Below are 16,214 nucleotides of genomic sequence, written 5' to 3'. Positions count from 1 at the left end.
CAATATTCAAAACAAACAAACAAAGCTTTAAAGTTTCTCAGGCTCATTACTCTATCAAAAGTAAATGTGATGTTAAAATTTGAAACACCACTCATTAGAATAAACATTGCTCTATGATCATTGCACTCTTCAAAAACTGTCTCTCTCTCTTTAGCTGTTTTATGTTTGTTCAAATGCATATTAATATAGCTATGTGTAAGAAGGTTTTTCTGGTTTTCATGTTGATTATATTGATATTCTCTTCAGTGGTGCCAAGTAAAGTCTGGGATGAAGATATTCAAGTTAGCCAGGACCAGTATAAGCATAGTGCTTCTAGTGTTCGGTGGGATGGCAGTCAGAAATCAGACGTCTTGACAGAACTACTCAAATGTTCAAACAAAATTTATGGAGGAGAAGGTTTGAGTTCATTGCCTTTCTTTTTGATAGTATAGATTTACTTTCCAAGTATTTTCGTTGTGTGCATCGTTATTGTAAAATGAAACCAAATGAGTGTTTGAGACCCAATTACGTCAATTTTATGCACCTGTTGGAAAAGAATAATTTGAAACTTTAGAATTATGTTAAACATGTTAGATAACTTCTGTGTACAAACTATTTAAATTTTTTATATAATAATTGTATGAATTTGCAACCTTGTCATTTTGAAAGATTTCATGTAATATACATTTTAAGAAGTAGTTTAAAATGCTTTCCTTTATACAAGATTCTAATTACTAATTTTTATATTTTATAATCAATGGCAGACAGTTAAAGTAATGTTTTTACCACACCAAAATTTTAATTGAACTGATTCTTTAAAATTGTCAATTGGAAGGTTTTGTGTATTATATCTTATGAGTTTTAAAGCCATTTTGATATTCACTTGTATACATTTCTCTTCACAAGGGGACTGCAAGTGCCTATTTATGCTCAGAAAATGTACAAACACTAATGATTTTCTGGTTTGTTTGAAGCATTTTATTTTTATGCACTTAAAAGTAAAGAAACACTTTTTATTGAATGAATTTCAAACCTAAAATTTTGATTTATTTGTAATGAGTGTAAAAATACCATGAGTTTATTTTCTGTAATTTTTTAATTCAGTTGTGCAGTTTTGCCCTTAGGATGAACTGCACCCATCCAGACATGAAAGAATTACATAATGAAATGTAAAATTTACACTGTTATATATTAGGTAAATATAATCTAACAGTACTCTGTGACATAGTATTCATACTACAAAACATAATACAAAAGACTTTAAAAATGTGTCTGGACAGATTAAACTTTCTCTGCTGCATCAAACATTATTGAATTTTTAAAAATTATAATAAAGTTAAACTTCCTAATGAATTATGTTTTATATTTTTATATATTTCTTTTTATCTCTGAATTTCAATTCATGCCTACAGTATTACATTTTTTGAACAATTTGTGTAAGGGGAAGTAGTTATCACATGTTATCCAGTAACATAGTGCAATAACATAAACAATAAATAATTTACTATAACATTATAGTAAGTATAGTGTTGAATAAATAAAAATTGAGATACTTTAAACATAAAAACATCAAAGTGTTAAAATCTTCAAAAAATGGAACAAAAAAAGCTGATGTTAATTTATTTCTTAATTTTAAGAACTTTGAACTTTGTACTTCTATTTACAGCTGAACAAGTGTTGATTGAAACTAAAACCATGAAATTGTTGATTGAATAAAGAACATCCATATTTTCAAATTTTTCAAATTCCATATATGGTATAAATGCTTTAAAAATAATAAATATTTCTAACTCAGATTTTTCATAAGTAACTGTGTAAAATTTGTCAATAAAGAGAAAGAGAGAAAAAAACGCTCCAAACAACAACAGTATGATAGAATGAATGTCATGCACTTAACTGCTGCGAATGAAATAATCAAACATTTGCCATTACGGAGAGCCTGTCAGTGTATACTTTAAGTCACCTGTTATTTTCAGTTATTAGTTCAGGCTGAGATATTTAGTGACATTTTGAGTCCTGTCACAAACTATTTGCTATAAATATTATTTATCTGTGTGTGTTTTTATTTGTTTTGTTTTCAGATTTGAAATAGATAATATTCTTTAAAAATAGTTCATGATTTCACTTGTCATTCTGTGTGATGATTGTTACAAATAGTAGTAACAAGGACAACAAATTAAGCAACTGTTGTTGTAAATATCATTTAATGAGAGTTACAGGCTAAGCATTACTTTGAAACATAAATGTTTTATTAACCCATGAAGTTTACAGTTCTTTATTAAGTGGAATTCCACCAATAAAATGAGAAAAAAATTTAAATAATGAAATTGTGTGGAAAAACTACAAGATATGTTGTAACATTGTTAATACATGCAACAACATTAACCTCTCAGTAAAAATATGAATGTGAATTTCTGCATGGTTGATAACATGACATGTTATAATGTATGTTCAGCAGCTTGTGAGGTACAAGTTGACTTTCTGTCTTGTTTATAACTTAAAATATTATGTCCAGTAAATATTATTTGTTTTTTTACTTTGGTTCCATGCTAGAATAGATTTTAGCTCCAGCCAAATCACAGTATTTGGATGAGACTTAATGCTTTATCTCTGTCTAGTAAACTGAAAATGAGAAATGTTAAAGCATATTCATAGGACTGTGAATGACAGAGAATTTGTTAGCATTGTGTGGTCATTTATTTAATATCCTGTTTTTTTTTATATTTCTCTTTGTGTTTGTGTGTGTGGTTGGGTATCATTTCACTATACATTATTGTTAGAACATTTCATCTGGTGTTGCATTTTTATATAAAACATTAATTACTTAATTTTGATTGAGTTCACATTTTGTTAAAATCAGTAAATTAGGCCTTTTGGCATTTTGGTCCTGGATTTTTTTTTTTTTAATTAGCCTGTGTAAACCTTGGAATTATTTAATGTATATTTTTAAACTAAAAGTAGTGATCCAGTATATGATAACACTGTACAAAATGTTTATAATGTGACCACCTGATTCAAATTTATAAAATATAGTGGGTATCTTGTGTGAATCCAGTTAATAAAGAAATTTAGTTTTTCTAAATTTCAGGAATAATCATATTTTGTTAATGACCTGAAGTGGTTAGTGTGTAGTAAGGAACTTCTTACACGTGTAAGATTTTTACAATCATATTTGGACAAGAAAAGACCAACTGTTTCTTACAGACAAGCAGTCATTACACAACTCTGCTTATCTTAGACAATTCAACATTTTCCCAACAAACACTGTACAGAAAAACTATCATGAATGATGTTTATCTTTTCCATCCCACCAACAGCTTCCCTTTATTCTAAGACGTGTAAGAAACATCCTGGGTTAGTAAAAGTTTTCATGTAGAATTGCGAGTTATTGCTGCAGTCTCCAAATATTGCAAAATTCTCAATTAATTTACTGTGTTCAAATGGACAATGCATTCTTGTTTGGAGTGTAAGCAACTGGTGATGGGAAAAATTGTTGCTCTTGAGAAATTATAGGCAATTTGTATTGAAATTAGTATTGAATATAAAATGGATAGTAGTACTTGAAATTCTGTTAACAGTCAAATTAATCTGAGATAATCTTACTAGAAGATAAATTTAAAGCTTTTTAAAACCCATAATGAGCAGTTTCTCATTGTACCTGGAGGAAATATTTTTCCTAGTATATATTTCTTCTTGATGACTTAATATTGAATCAGTTCATTGTTGCTGTTACTTGGATGTTGAAACAATGAGCTCTACTCACTTGAAGGTGTACTTAATGTTTTTTTTGTTTGTTTATTTCATAGAAGTAGTATTAATTGGCAATGACAAACAGTTCAGGTGCTATTTTAAATACATTTTGATCTTTATTATAAAATTACAGCAGTCCAAATAATGTTCATTGATTACACAGTTTCTAGGAATGAAGTATTAATGGTTACAAGTTCCATTTCTGCTTAGTTATCAAAATGTGTAATTTCTCATTTATCATATGTTCACCAGATTGCTCTATTAAAATGTGAAAGGTTTAGGGCTGGAAAATATTTCATTCTGCTTAATACTGTGTGTTATAAAGTCCTAATAATTAAAAAAAAATTCTTGTATTTTTAAAATAATAATAATTATAGTTGAAAATAGAACAGATTATTTTATGTAATGTTTTCTGTGTACTTTGTGCACTTTGGCAAAACAAACAAAATTTATACCTGGAATTACTATGTATTTCATATGTATTTAAAAGTATATATAAACATATGATTATAAAAATAATGCTGTTTATTTACAAAAAATATTTTCTCCAGATGTATGGTAATGTTGTATTTTAGTTATACTTTAATCAATGTGTGTTTTTTATGATTTAGTATTATTTAGAAATTGTGAAGAAATAATTAATGTGAAGAGTTAGGATAAGTGTTTGGATTAGGACTTGTTCTTTTTTATTCTTTACATTTAAGTTAGTTATGTGTACATGTGTATTTGAAAAAATAAAAGATATGAAATAAACATTAAGAAAGATTATTGTTGTATGTGACAGCAGAATTTTTCAAAAGTTTTTTGTGTAGTTATTGTCAATATTCTACAAAATTAACCATTTGTTACCGCCAGCTATAAGATACTAATTAAATTTTGAGTTACTAAAGACACCTAAAATGGTCAAAATATTGCTTTAGTGTTTTATAATGTGCAAGATATTTGAGATAATGCATTTGAAGTAAAATAAAGCTTTTCTTATAAAGACAAAATAGTACCTGAAAATAGGGATGCACTAGGCTGTTGTCCTGTCTGTGATATAACAAAATATTTCATTATTGGCTAATAACCATTTTTGGTTTTTTTTTGGTCAGTGATGTACATCAGTACTTCTGCTTGTGATACAGAATGATATGATGCTTTCTGCTCAAATTTCATATGATAGTCAAAGTGACTATCATTACACACTTTCACCATTGCTGTGTGCCATTTGATAAAGGTCATCAGTTTTAATGTTGTCAAGTGTTCCAAATATGATCTTGGTAAAATTAAAGTTGTTAGAACAGTCAGTTATGTGTTTAGGTTAGTTTCTAAACATTTGGACTTTGAAGCAACTCTTCAATAATTAGACTGTTTTTAAAAAAATTACTAAGATATTTTTAATGTCATATGAAATAATACTTAACTTTTACTACATTTTTGTTAAAAAAAACCAAAAAATTCCAGTGTGATTGTGGCTGATACAGTGCACAGAGTTTGGGGTTACATAATTATGCTGGATATAGTAACCTCCTCATTTCTGTTGAGTTTTGAAGCTAGAAGCTGAATTTTATAAAAGTATTGTATAGTTTGACAATTTTTGGTGAAAGTAATAATTATGGTTACGTGTGTAAACTGAGGAAAGCTAAAATTCAAAAATTAAGGTATGTGTGGGTGTGTGTGTATTTATATTGCTAAGTGTTTTGTGAAGCACTCATGTAGTTTTTTTTTTTAATATCTTTGACTGTTTGTTTTATTCTTTTTCTGAACTAAATGTTCCAAGTAGCTGTTTGTGAATTTTGTTATATATGCAACATGACAAAAAAAATCACCTATAGGTTAATTTGGATTTGTGTCAATAGGTTAGAGTACCTAACCTGCACTAATAATAAATACTGGTATTGGCAAATATAGTTGGGTAATTATTAGCTGTCAATATCAACCAAGAAAATCTTAATTGGTACACACCTTACCTATAAATATTCATGGTGTTTTTTCTGTTAGGGGAGAGCTTGTTCTCCTTGTACTTGGCAAAGAATTCTGTGGAAAAACTTTGAAAAAAAAACAAACTATTCCTATATTTCAATATTAGGATGGTCTTCTGTTTTGTGTTAGGGTAAAGTGTAAGACTTTGCTTACCCACTTTTTACAAACCATTGTTAACTGCTACAGGGTTAAGAAGATTATATTTTAAAAATTTTGAATATGCAAATTGTGAAGTTGTGAGAACCACAACTGGCATAAAGTCCTGGTGGAACAGAATGTGTCAGAACTACATTTTGTAAATGTTTGGGAAGCTTACATAACAGCCCTTTAAAATGCAAAACATTCATACTTTTTTATTATAAAGGTGTATTGAGATAATGTACTTAGAATTTCCAAGATGGGGATATTCCTTGTACTTAACACCATTGGTAAACAAAAGAATGAGGATCAATTTAGAGAACCAGGATCATTCTGAAATAGATCTGCAACATGTCACGCTACAGTTATGCTAAGTGAAGTGTGACATCTTGCAACTGGTGAGGGTCCATAAAAGCAATTCAGTAGAAAAGGTCATTCATCTATACAAGGATCTCCATCTGTAAAAGAGAAACAAGTAAATATACTCCAACTGCTTCTACTACATATTCATTCAACCATCACACATCTCATGCAGTTAAGTCATCAGATGCAGCATCTTTGTATTCAAGTGTGATCTGACTGTTAAAACAGCTGTTAGGAAACTGTCATCCTTGCACACTAGATGAATAGTGGAAATCCAGTATAGAGGAACATACTTTAGATATCACTGTGTTAAGTGAAGACTTTTACAATAAAAAACTCTTATGTAAGATGTTTGTTAATCAGACAAAGCATAACCAGATGTGACATTGAGTTTGCTATAGTGATGCTTCAAAATTGTTTTAATGTGATGTATTAATGTATTCAACCCCCTCTTCAAAGGTTTCATTACTGCAGCACTCTCTTTTTACAGGTGCTCAGTTTGCAGGATGCAGTTCACTATGTTTTGTTAAAAGTTTGTGGAATTTCCTGTTCACAAAAGTTTCAGATATACTCATCTCATGATATATATCTTTAATTTTTTCTCTTATTCTTGTTTTCATTATTACATCATTATAATAGCTTCAAATGTACATTGTTTTGATATCATAGTGATAAGTGACAGTTTCAGTTTCTGTAGTTTAAAAACAATGTCAATGTCTCTTTGTTGAAAAATTTTTTTCTTTCAGTGAAATCATGGGACGGAAATACAAGTCATCTTGATCAAATCTCTCAAAGTGAAGCCAGACAAAAACAACAGAATTCAGACACTTATGATGAAGAATATGACAAGGGAAAGGTTAGTTTTACAGAAGAATAAGTGTAGAACCATCATTTCCAATTCATGTAAAATAAAATGAATATTTTATAAAAACAAATTCCTCAACTAGCTTTCAATGATTTAACTGATTGTGATCTGGCAGAATGAACTTTGTATGCTACAGTATTTTATTAGTGTTTTCATCATCATACTTGTGGTCTGGTTTTCAATTATATATATTAAATATTTAATTGACAAAATTACAAGTCATCATACTTCAGTCAGTGCCATGCTTTAAACTGGAAGTAGGAAAACATTTCTCATTAAAAATATTTTGTTTTGTTTTTAATTATTTAAGACTTCACTGCTTGACCACCAGCTAATACAGTGGCATGATAATGTTCCATCTGTTGTGAGACACTCAACCACATAGTTTCACTGTAACATTAGGAAGTACGAAGTTGTCTCTTTGTATTTTGTAGACGAAGAAAGTGAAGAAACATTATGAGACTACATTTTCCTCCTCCAACCCATTCCAGAAGCTGTACAATCATAAAAGAGAAAGGAAAGATCATCATTCCTCTGTAAGTTTACTTTTATATTTTCACATTAACATGCTTATAAATTTTGCAAGTCATCTTTTACTTGTTTTTGTTGGAAAATGAAACTGACATTGGCTTAGTGCATGTATTTCATATTGCACTCTTTTAAACTGTGTAACTTCTTCATCTAGTAATTATTGATAGAGGTAAATTTCTTAAGTAAATTTTAATAAATAAGTAGATTGTTGTGTCTGATTTTTAAATTTATTTTTGATCTTTTATAAACTCCATTTAACTGCTCATAAGTCTCAGATTAGCCAGATGTAGGTAGAAAAACATAGGCATTGATACTTAATCATTTTTGAAAAGTTTTAGAGAAAAACATTTGAATTGAAGCTTCTAAATTAGACTTAATTTTCAGAAAACCGTTCATAATCACAAAGGGTTAAGAGTGTTGTATGAGTACAATTTTTGGAGCCTTGCCACTTCTGGTCATGCTTTGTCAGACACCATGCAGCTTGATAATATCCCTGCATTGTAGTTTTAATTCAAACATTTGTAATGTCCAAATTGCAGTATTCTCCCTTTTTCTTTTCTTAATCCATTTAATGAATGAGCTTGATGAATTTTCTGTGCCCATTTTAGTAGTTTGATCACAAAGAAATCTGTAGACACTATGTCCAGTGATTTCACATCTATAGCTTCTTAGGGAAGAGCATGAATACTGGGCCCAGCATGGCCAAGTCGATAAGGTGCTTGACTCGTAATCTGAAGGCTGCAGGTTCGAATCCCCATCACACCAAACATGCTCACCCTTTCAGCTGTGGGGAAATTATAATATGATGGTCAGTAGTCCTACTGTTCATTGTTAAAAGAGTAGCTCAAGAGTTGGCAGTGAGTAGTGATGACTAGCTGCCTTCTCTCTAGTCTTACACTGCTAAATTAGGGATGGCTAGTACAGATAGTTATCATTAGCTTGCACGAAATTCAAAAACAAACAAGAATACTTATTTCAATCTCCACCTGCTTGAAGTCTGAAACAGCTAAACAGAAGGTGTAACTGGAAATCATACCTTTCTGAACCCATACCCTATTGGTCTTGTTTCCAGATACCCTACTTAATTATTTAGTGCACATTGATACCTGGAGCATTTGAGTGACTATAAATGAGCTTTATCTTTGTGGATTCTCATCTTCTATAAGATGCTACACTTTAATTAACAAAGCTAGAGTACAATTTGTTGCAGGTCTCATTCTGGAGTTTGTTCTGATTTCCTAAGTTTATTCAAATTCCTAACTTTTAATCCCATTAAGTATAATGAATATAACCAGATTGAAAATTAAGTATCATTGATCTGAACTAATCTTTATGAAAGGAGTATATTAATATATTGCGTTGGAAGTGGCTCTTACTTACCCTTCCTTATCACACTATCTATGAAATGCCAAAAGTTTCTAGAGTGTGTTCTTAGAAATGCTGTTTTTCCATTGGTCTATAGCACCTGTAGTTATCACAGGAGTTGCTGTTTTGTATATTCAAAATCATTTTAATATAACACCATCAACCATTTGTATATACTGATGGAATTTTCTTTCTTTTAAAGCTATTTAACTTTGATGTAGACCTTGTTATGGATTAAACATTTTATCATACTGTAAAGCCAAACTGCCACATGGCTTTGTTGCTTTACTGGCTGATGTATCCATTCAGTGCATGGGAAAAATAAGAACCTCTGAAGAGCAAGAAGGATGACCAGATCAAAATTTAAAACTTTGATCCCACCCCCTTGTATCATTTCTGAAGAGAGATTAAAAAAAAAAAAGTGTACAAGCTTCCCTTAGTATGTGTTTGAATTTTGGTATAGATCAAATAGATTAGTACATAAGGTATCAGAGCAACTGACCTATGAACCCTGGCAGTGTCATGGGTGTTTGAATGCCAACTTCCTTCTGATACTCCCTGAGGGGTCTAAGGGAGAATAATAACTTTGATTAAAATAAGTTAATTCTATTGTGATGGATCATAGATCAAAGGCCATATCATTATGTTTATCAACTTGCATTCAAAATTGTATTGAACTACTATTTTATGAATTTTTGTCAATATACATTATAATTCACATTTTCATATTATACATCAATTAATTTCTTAATTTAAAAGTAAATATTAATAGAATACACCTAAATATCTGTTTTTGTGAGTCACATGGTATGTTGCATGCAGCAGTGGTTAAAATTAAATGTTTGTAATGTCAAAGTACTAAGTCTATAGTTTTGTACGAATCAAAATCTTGAATTACCAATATTGACAAACTAGAATATAAACTTAGAACCTCATCTTTTCATTTTTATAAATGTCTTAGGTGTTCATAGAATGTACATCATCATTTTGTGATTGATGTGTATGAGCTTATGTATTGAATCAAACACAGCGGCCCTTTTCAGCTCTTTCCATTTTTAGAAATTGTCCCTTACACTTCAGTATATATGGCATGTAAATAACCAGTCGACAGCTTAGAATGTCCCCATAGTGGTTTTCTCAGATATTTTAATGTGTTAAAAGCCTTTTTGTTATTTAAAACCAAGATTTCAAATAGGTAGGTTGTGTCTTTAGTCTGCTCAAAATTTCATATTTTTTTAGACTTAAATACAACTTAGTTTCTAAGCTTGATAAATTGTAGTGGAATTCTGTGGCATCAGTATAGTAATTTATGACTTTTTTATTATTCAAGTATATATATATAAAACAAAAAAAAATTTGTTTCATATCTTCTATGTGTGAAATTTTGATAGGCTCAGCAACTTACATCAAGCAACAGTCAAGTATATGGGTTATAGCTAGAAGAGACAATTCTTTGCTTTACTTGTTTATTTAATAGTCTATAATTTAAGAAAAATAAGTTAACTTATTTCTATATAGTAATATATATCATGTATAATAATTGAAATTTGACTATTATAAAATACTAGTTTACTAAAACAGTCAAGACAGGGTAATTTTGTAAAGACTAAAGGCTAGTTTTTATCTTGCTGGATACAATAACATGAGTGCATATACACCTAATCAGTGCAAGTTCTGTAATATTAGATTGGAATGAGTGGAAGGTTAATATAGATATATATATATAATGTTATGAGACTTAGCCATATAGACAAAACATTTGTATTTTTGAGTTATAATCTTTAGTAATTCTAGAAAGAAAAAAAGCATAATTTATATTTATTTCCTAATATTTTTCATGGCAGTTATAAGGTTGGTAACAGACCCCACATGGTTAGGGTAAAAATATGAGACAAAATATAAAGTTTAATTTTAAAAATGTTTGAAATGTAGTTAGGAGATTTTAGAGATTGCAAAAATAATGTTTGAGATTTTTGAGACAAGGAGTAATTTTTTAATCATAAAATGAAGATATCTTTGTACTCAGACTAATAACAAAACAGACTTTATTTTCACAAGCAAATTTATAGTAAAAGTTCTTCATTAAAAAATCTGACTTTTTATGTACAAAACATTTGCAACCTTTAATAAATAAGTGTTCCAAATATTGTGAAGTTATTCATATTTGATCAAAAGTTAGATAATAAATACTTAATTTGTTCCAGTGTGTGCAAGAAATTCTATATATTATACTAAGCCTGTCACAAATGGATTAAGATGCCAACTATTAATTTTTTATATGGAGTAGCTTCCACAGTGCAGTATCAATTTAGTTGGATTAACCCTGAGGACTTTTGTAAACAATAAATAGTTTGTTAGTTCCCAAATATGTCCTACCAGATCTGGTGTATTTTTATGGCCAAGACATCAGCTTTACTTGAGACATATCTTACATTTCACGTGCATACAAAAATTTTCCTGAATCTAGTCAAGAGTTAGCAATATCTTGTAAGTTGCAAGCTTATGGAGTTTAGCATGCAATGGTATGCAACATTTGGAAGAGTTTCTTGCTTTGTTCAACAGAACAATGATGCATATGTCTTGATACCTTTTGGCTGCAGTTTCACCACTTGTACCTTTCTCAAGATATTCAAGAAAAAAATTTGAGTGACTAAGTGTTTTGACTCGTGTATATTGTTTCAAGTAAACGAGAAACTCATTAATAGTAATAACTTTGTTGTTTAAGTTGTGTGTGGTTTATTGTCTATGCCTTAATAAAAAAATAATAATAAAAAGTGGTATTTATTCATAATAATTAATGTATTTCAGAAATCAAATAAACATCGTCATGGGGACTTGCACCATCGAAATAAACACCATAGTTCACATCATTCTGCAAGAGCAAGTTTCAACTTTGGTGGGAGACATAGACATCGATAAAGTGGTTGTATCTAGTATATAAAGAGTATTAGAAAATAAACGTGTACTTGAAATAATGACTGATGGTAAATAGCTATAAGCTAGGTGTTTTATACATTACACTTCACATAGTTTCTGGCCGGTAATGTGTTTTTAACTACTACTATCAATGTCTCACCAAGCACCTATAATTTATAAATATTTGAGGTGTTCATAGAATTGACATCATCATTTGGTGATTGAAGTAAGATGAAAATATTGAATTCATTGAAATTCAAATGCTGTTTTCTTCTTTTACATCAAGAACAGTTGTGTATTCTTGATTGAGATTTTTGTGTTCATTACAAAATCCTTAACTGTTGCTGTAAAAGCTACACATGGCATTTTCCCTAATACAACAGTGGATTTTTCAGTTGATGAACACATAAGAACATATGGCTTGGAAGTACGTATTAGCCCTTTATTGTATAAAAGCCATATTAAGAGATGGAACAGGAATGCAGTTTGAAGATAATATATTTCCAGTGATTTTTTTTTTTCAGTAAATTACAAAAAAATTAACTCTCTGGTTAGGTATTTTCATTATGTTTTGACATACTGAATACATGATAAAATGTAACCTAATTATTTTATGAGTATTAGTTTCTGATATGTTTGAACAACAGCATGTTGTAGAGTACTTTCTTTAAAGCAATTTTGATTGATAATTTGAACTGAAGCCTCATATGTTGGAAGAATATTATTAAGTCAAAGAATTTTGTTATACGCTGAAAAAAAATTGTTAATGTGCTCAAAACTAAGAAGTGTTTTCCTGTTATATTATTCAAAATTCAAAACTTAGGGTGACACCAGTGTAGCAAAAGATATATTGGGATTAAACAATTTTGTTCTACATTTTTGCAGTGATTTGTTTCTTTTAACAATTCATTGAAATGGAGTTTTACTATATTTAAAGATAAATACCAAAATATTAGTGCTTTTTCATTATAAAAAAAAATGGTCACAAGTGTCTCTGCCCTCTCTTCTTTTGACAGTTTCTCCTGTTACTTTGTTTTTAATTTGTTCATATTGATGCACCTCAGATGTGGGGTCAGCTTTAGTGTTGTATTATGTTGTATTCACTTGATTGACAATCATGTTTCAAATTTGTCCATAATAGTGATAAAAAATGAAACTACTTTTTAAAAATTAATTATTTTTAACTAAAATTTTGTTCTCTGTACAAATGTTAACAGAATACATATTAAAAGAAAAATTTAAAATCAATTTTTTTTGTCTAATAAAAATCGACATACTGTTTAGTTGGGATTGTTTTTTTAACAGCACACTTTAATGGTGATCCAAAACGTTGGTGGGTAAGAGTTTGTTTGACTTTGAAGTTATTTAACAACTTCAAGTGGATATTTATACATCTATCTTAAAAGTTAAATAAAGTCTGTAGTTTTTTTGGTTTTTGAAACTGTTGTAATTGTATTTACAGTTTTAGAGAACTATATAGTTTGATTGAATATATGCCAACGAAGGTTTTTATCAGAACAAAATAAAAAAATTTTAGATTCATACTTGCTTTAGTTAGGTAAATTTCCTTTCATATACAAGTTTCTTTTTTTTTAGCATTAAAACCATATGGTTATTACACACTTCACACACTGGCTTAATTCTTAGAAGTATTTGAACATTTCCAGCATTTATTGTGTTTTATAACTTTATAGCAAACTATAAAAGTTTTAACAGCTAGACAAAATACATAGTTTATGCATGTTTCCACCAGTAGAAGTTTCATTGGTAAATGATTAGAGACCGAATACATCATATGTGTGATTTTATTTTAGAAATTGGTTATTCTAAGTACTTAGATCTTATAAATAGATCTATACTCTTCATATTTTTATATCTATCTTTCTGTAAACCACAGATTCTCCTGTCTTAAAAATTAAAATTTAGATAAAATATGAAATTAACTTTTTTATTCTTAGTCTGCATTACAGTCAGGGTTTCTCTGTTTCTTTTGTTAAAAAAATTATTTTCTAAGAGTAAAATATAACTTGACAGAAAAACTTCCACATTCTTTGTTGTCACCTTTGTTGTAGATGTGTAAAATATTATTGTTCATGTATTGTTTTGAGATTTATATGCTATAGTCATTTTGTAGCATATGTCTTGACTTCTCTTTGATGAAATTACCTTTGAAACTAAATTTAAGTATTTCACTATTGGAACCAAAGGGTGTGCATACATTTGCTATTGAATAAAAAGTAGCAGTTATGTTAGTAACTGTGTTCTAAATTTTACACCAAATCAGTGTTATGTAAATATAAAAAAAATTGAACTGTTTGATAAAATCAGTGTAACTTTGCTTTTACTAAATATAAGAAATATCAGCTTTATTCATGATTAAAATAGATTAAAAAATATTATTGTGGAACAATTCCCTAATATAAAATTAAAATAAAAGGGTATGTTTGATTTATGTCTCAATTGTTCTTATTTGGAACTAGTTCCATATTAGGTTTACTATGTCTGAAACTAGGTTTTGGTAGTGGCTGACAAAAATAAATTGATTTCTTTAAATGCTTTAAATGCTAGTAAAAGGTTATTTCCCATTGTTCACTGTTTTTTAGTACATTCTTACCAATTTAGAAATTAATTTAACTTTGAATTTTGTTCATTTCAGTTAGATTTTATTTTATAATTTTGGGTTTAGGTATTCTGGTTATGTTAATAAGGCAGTGTGTTTCAAGAGGATTTTAAATATAACGGATATGTTGTTAAAGTGTACAGTTGTTGCCTTGGTTATAATACTCCTCATCCTGTACATACATAGTCAGGTATGGATGTTTCAATGAAACTGCTGAATAATAAAAAAAAAACAGTTGAAAAGTTACAACTATATGAGAATTTCACTGCCTGTTACATGGTTTGTTGTTGTATTTAGTGTTGGATTGTCAGATAATTTTATATAAAAAACATGCACTGCAAAAAACCACTGTTTTAATATGTATTTCTCATTAATGGTATCTTTGCATTTTTCATGAATATTGTGTCAAAGGATATAACCTGGCAACTTTTGCTGTTTAGTGAAAATATTCAAGTGAAAACACTAGCTGTAAGGGGCATCAAACTACTGTCATTGAGATAATTAAAGAAGGTAGTAGCTTCGAATTTGTTGGTTTCCTTAATAAAATTTCAGCAACATGGTAATAAACCTTAGTGTTATTTCAAAGTTTGAGTGTGCATTTAATTTATTCAGAAATTTGTGAAATGTTTGAAAGAATGTAATAGTGTAGTATGTATATACATACATACGTATATAAGGAGATTGAATCATTGACTATTTCTAGAAACAATAACCAAGTTCATTTTCTGCAGACTTGATAAATTAGATTACAGTCAGTAGTGAATTCTGACACTAGGCAATGAGTGCAGAATGCAATTAAAAACAGAATATCTTTAGTAGTGTGTAGTATTGGTGATAACAGGGTAATTTAAATAAAACAACGATCAGACATCAGTTTTATATATTGCTATTTGTGTTACCTTCTCCTTCAATTAGGAAGTAAAGAGGTTACCTGTATGAAAATGTTCTCAGTTTTTCTTTTTCACTTGATAATCAAATATGTGAATTTTATGGGTTTTTTTATACTTGAGCATTTATTACAAAAATGGAGAAATTATCAGTTTTGTCACAAAAGCAAAATCTTTTAAATAAATTGTAAGGACACCTTTAAATCTAAAATGGTTGTATGATGTAAACTCACATAAAACAGAGTAAAATATTAAATGATGATTCATGTTGAAAAATAACAAGAAGGGTTACAAAGTTTCATCAGGCATGTACTAATCATTTTGGTTTAAGAACTTAAATACTTTGTATTGCTTGAGAAATTATAAATTAATTAGTAATAGTTATATTTAGAAGAAACTATAATTCATAGAAGTATTAAGGGTAGCACCATTATTAGATTCTTGTAAATGTTACTAAACTAAAAATCTAATCAAGATCTGAGAAGTGCTTTAAACATATGTTTTTCAAATACAATTATGCAAGCTTCAGCTTTCACATAATTGGTTTTGAAATTAACAAGTGCAATAGAAATCTTCATGTCAACCATGACAGGTTAGCAGGGTGGTGGTTTGGATTTAACTTGGTGTTACATTTTCTGTGTCTTCAAAAATATGTACCATACGCTCTGATGATTTATTAATTTCAATATATATTTATTTATAAACTTAATTCAACACTGTACAAAAAAAATACCAATAACCAAATTCAGAATTTTGACTTTAATGACTAATTAACATATCTCGTAAATTTTGCCAAATTCTATCTTTACAAAACTAATGAAGCAACAGTGAAAAT

The 16,214-nt window shown here is 29.0% G+C and overlaps 1 protein-coding gene across 13 annotated transcripts in view; it reads left to right on the top strand.

The window, feature by feature from the left end:
- Window positions 1-15,077, top strand: part of LOC143232015 (uncharacterized) — a 65,081-nt gene extending 50,004 nt beyond the window's left edge. For 10 of the 13 annotated variants that reach the window (XM_076466992.1, XM_076466990.1, XM_076466984.1 and 7 more), the window contains 4 exons: window positions 247-396; window positions 6,942-7,051; window positions 7,495-7,596; window positions 11,765-15,077. In XM_076466992.1, the coding sequence (XP_076323107.1) occupies window positions 247-396; window positions 6,942-7,051; window positions 7,495-7,596; window positions 11,765-11,875 (473 nt within the window). In that variant the 3' untranslated portion in view covers window positions 11,876-15,077. Of the gene's footprint in view, window positions 1-246; window positions 397-885; window positions 942-6,941; window positions 7,052-7,370; window positions 7,597-11,764 lie in introns of those variants that run through there. The other 3 variants (XM_076466994.1, XM_076466995.1, XR_013017334.1) reach the window with 3 other exon arrangements.
- The last annotated feature ends 1,137 nt before the right edge of the window (window positions 15,078-16,214 follow it).

The sequence above is a fragment of the Tachypleus tridentatus genome, chromosome 11, assembly GCF_004210375.1.
Source record: "Tachypleus tridentatus isolate NWPU-2018 chromosome 11, ASM421037v1, whole genome shotgun sequence".
Lineage (NCBI taxonomy): Eukaryota > Metazoa > Arthropoda > Merostomata > Xiphosura > Limulidae > Tachypleus > Tachypleus tridentatus.
The sequence above is the reverse complement of the archived record's forward strand: the minus strand, read 5'-3'. Positions and strand labels throughout refer to the sequence as shown.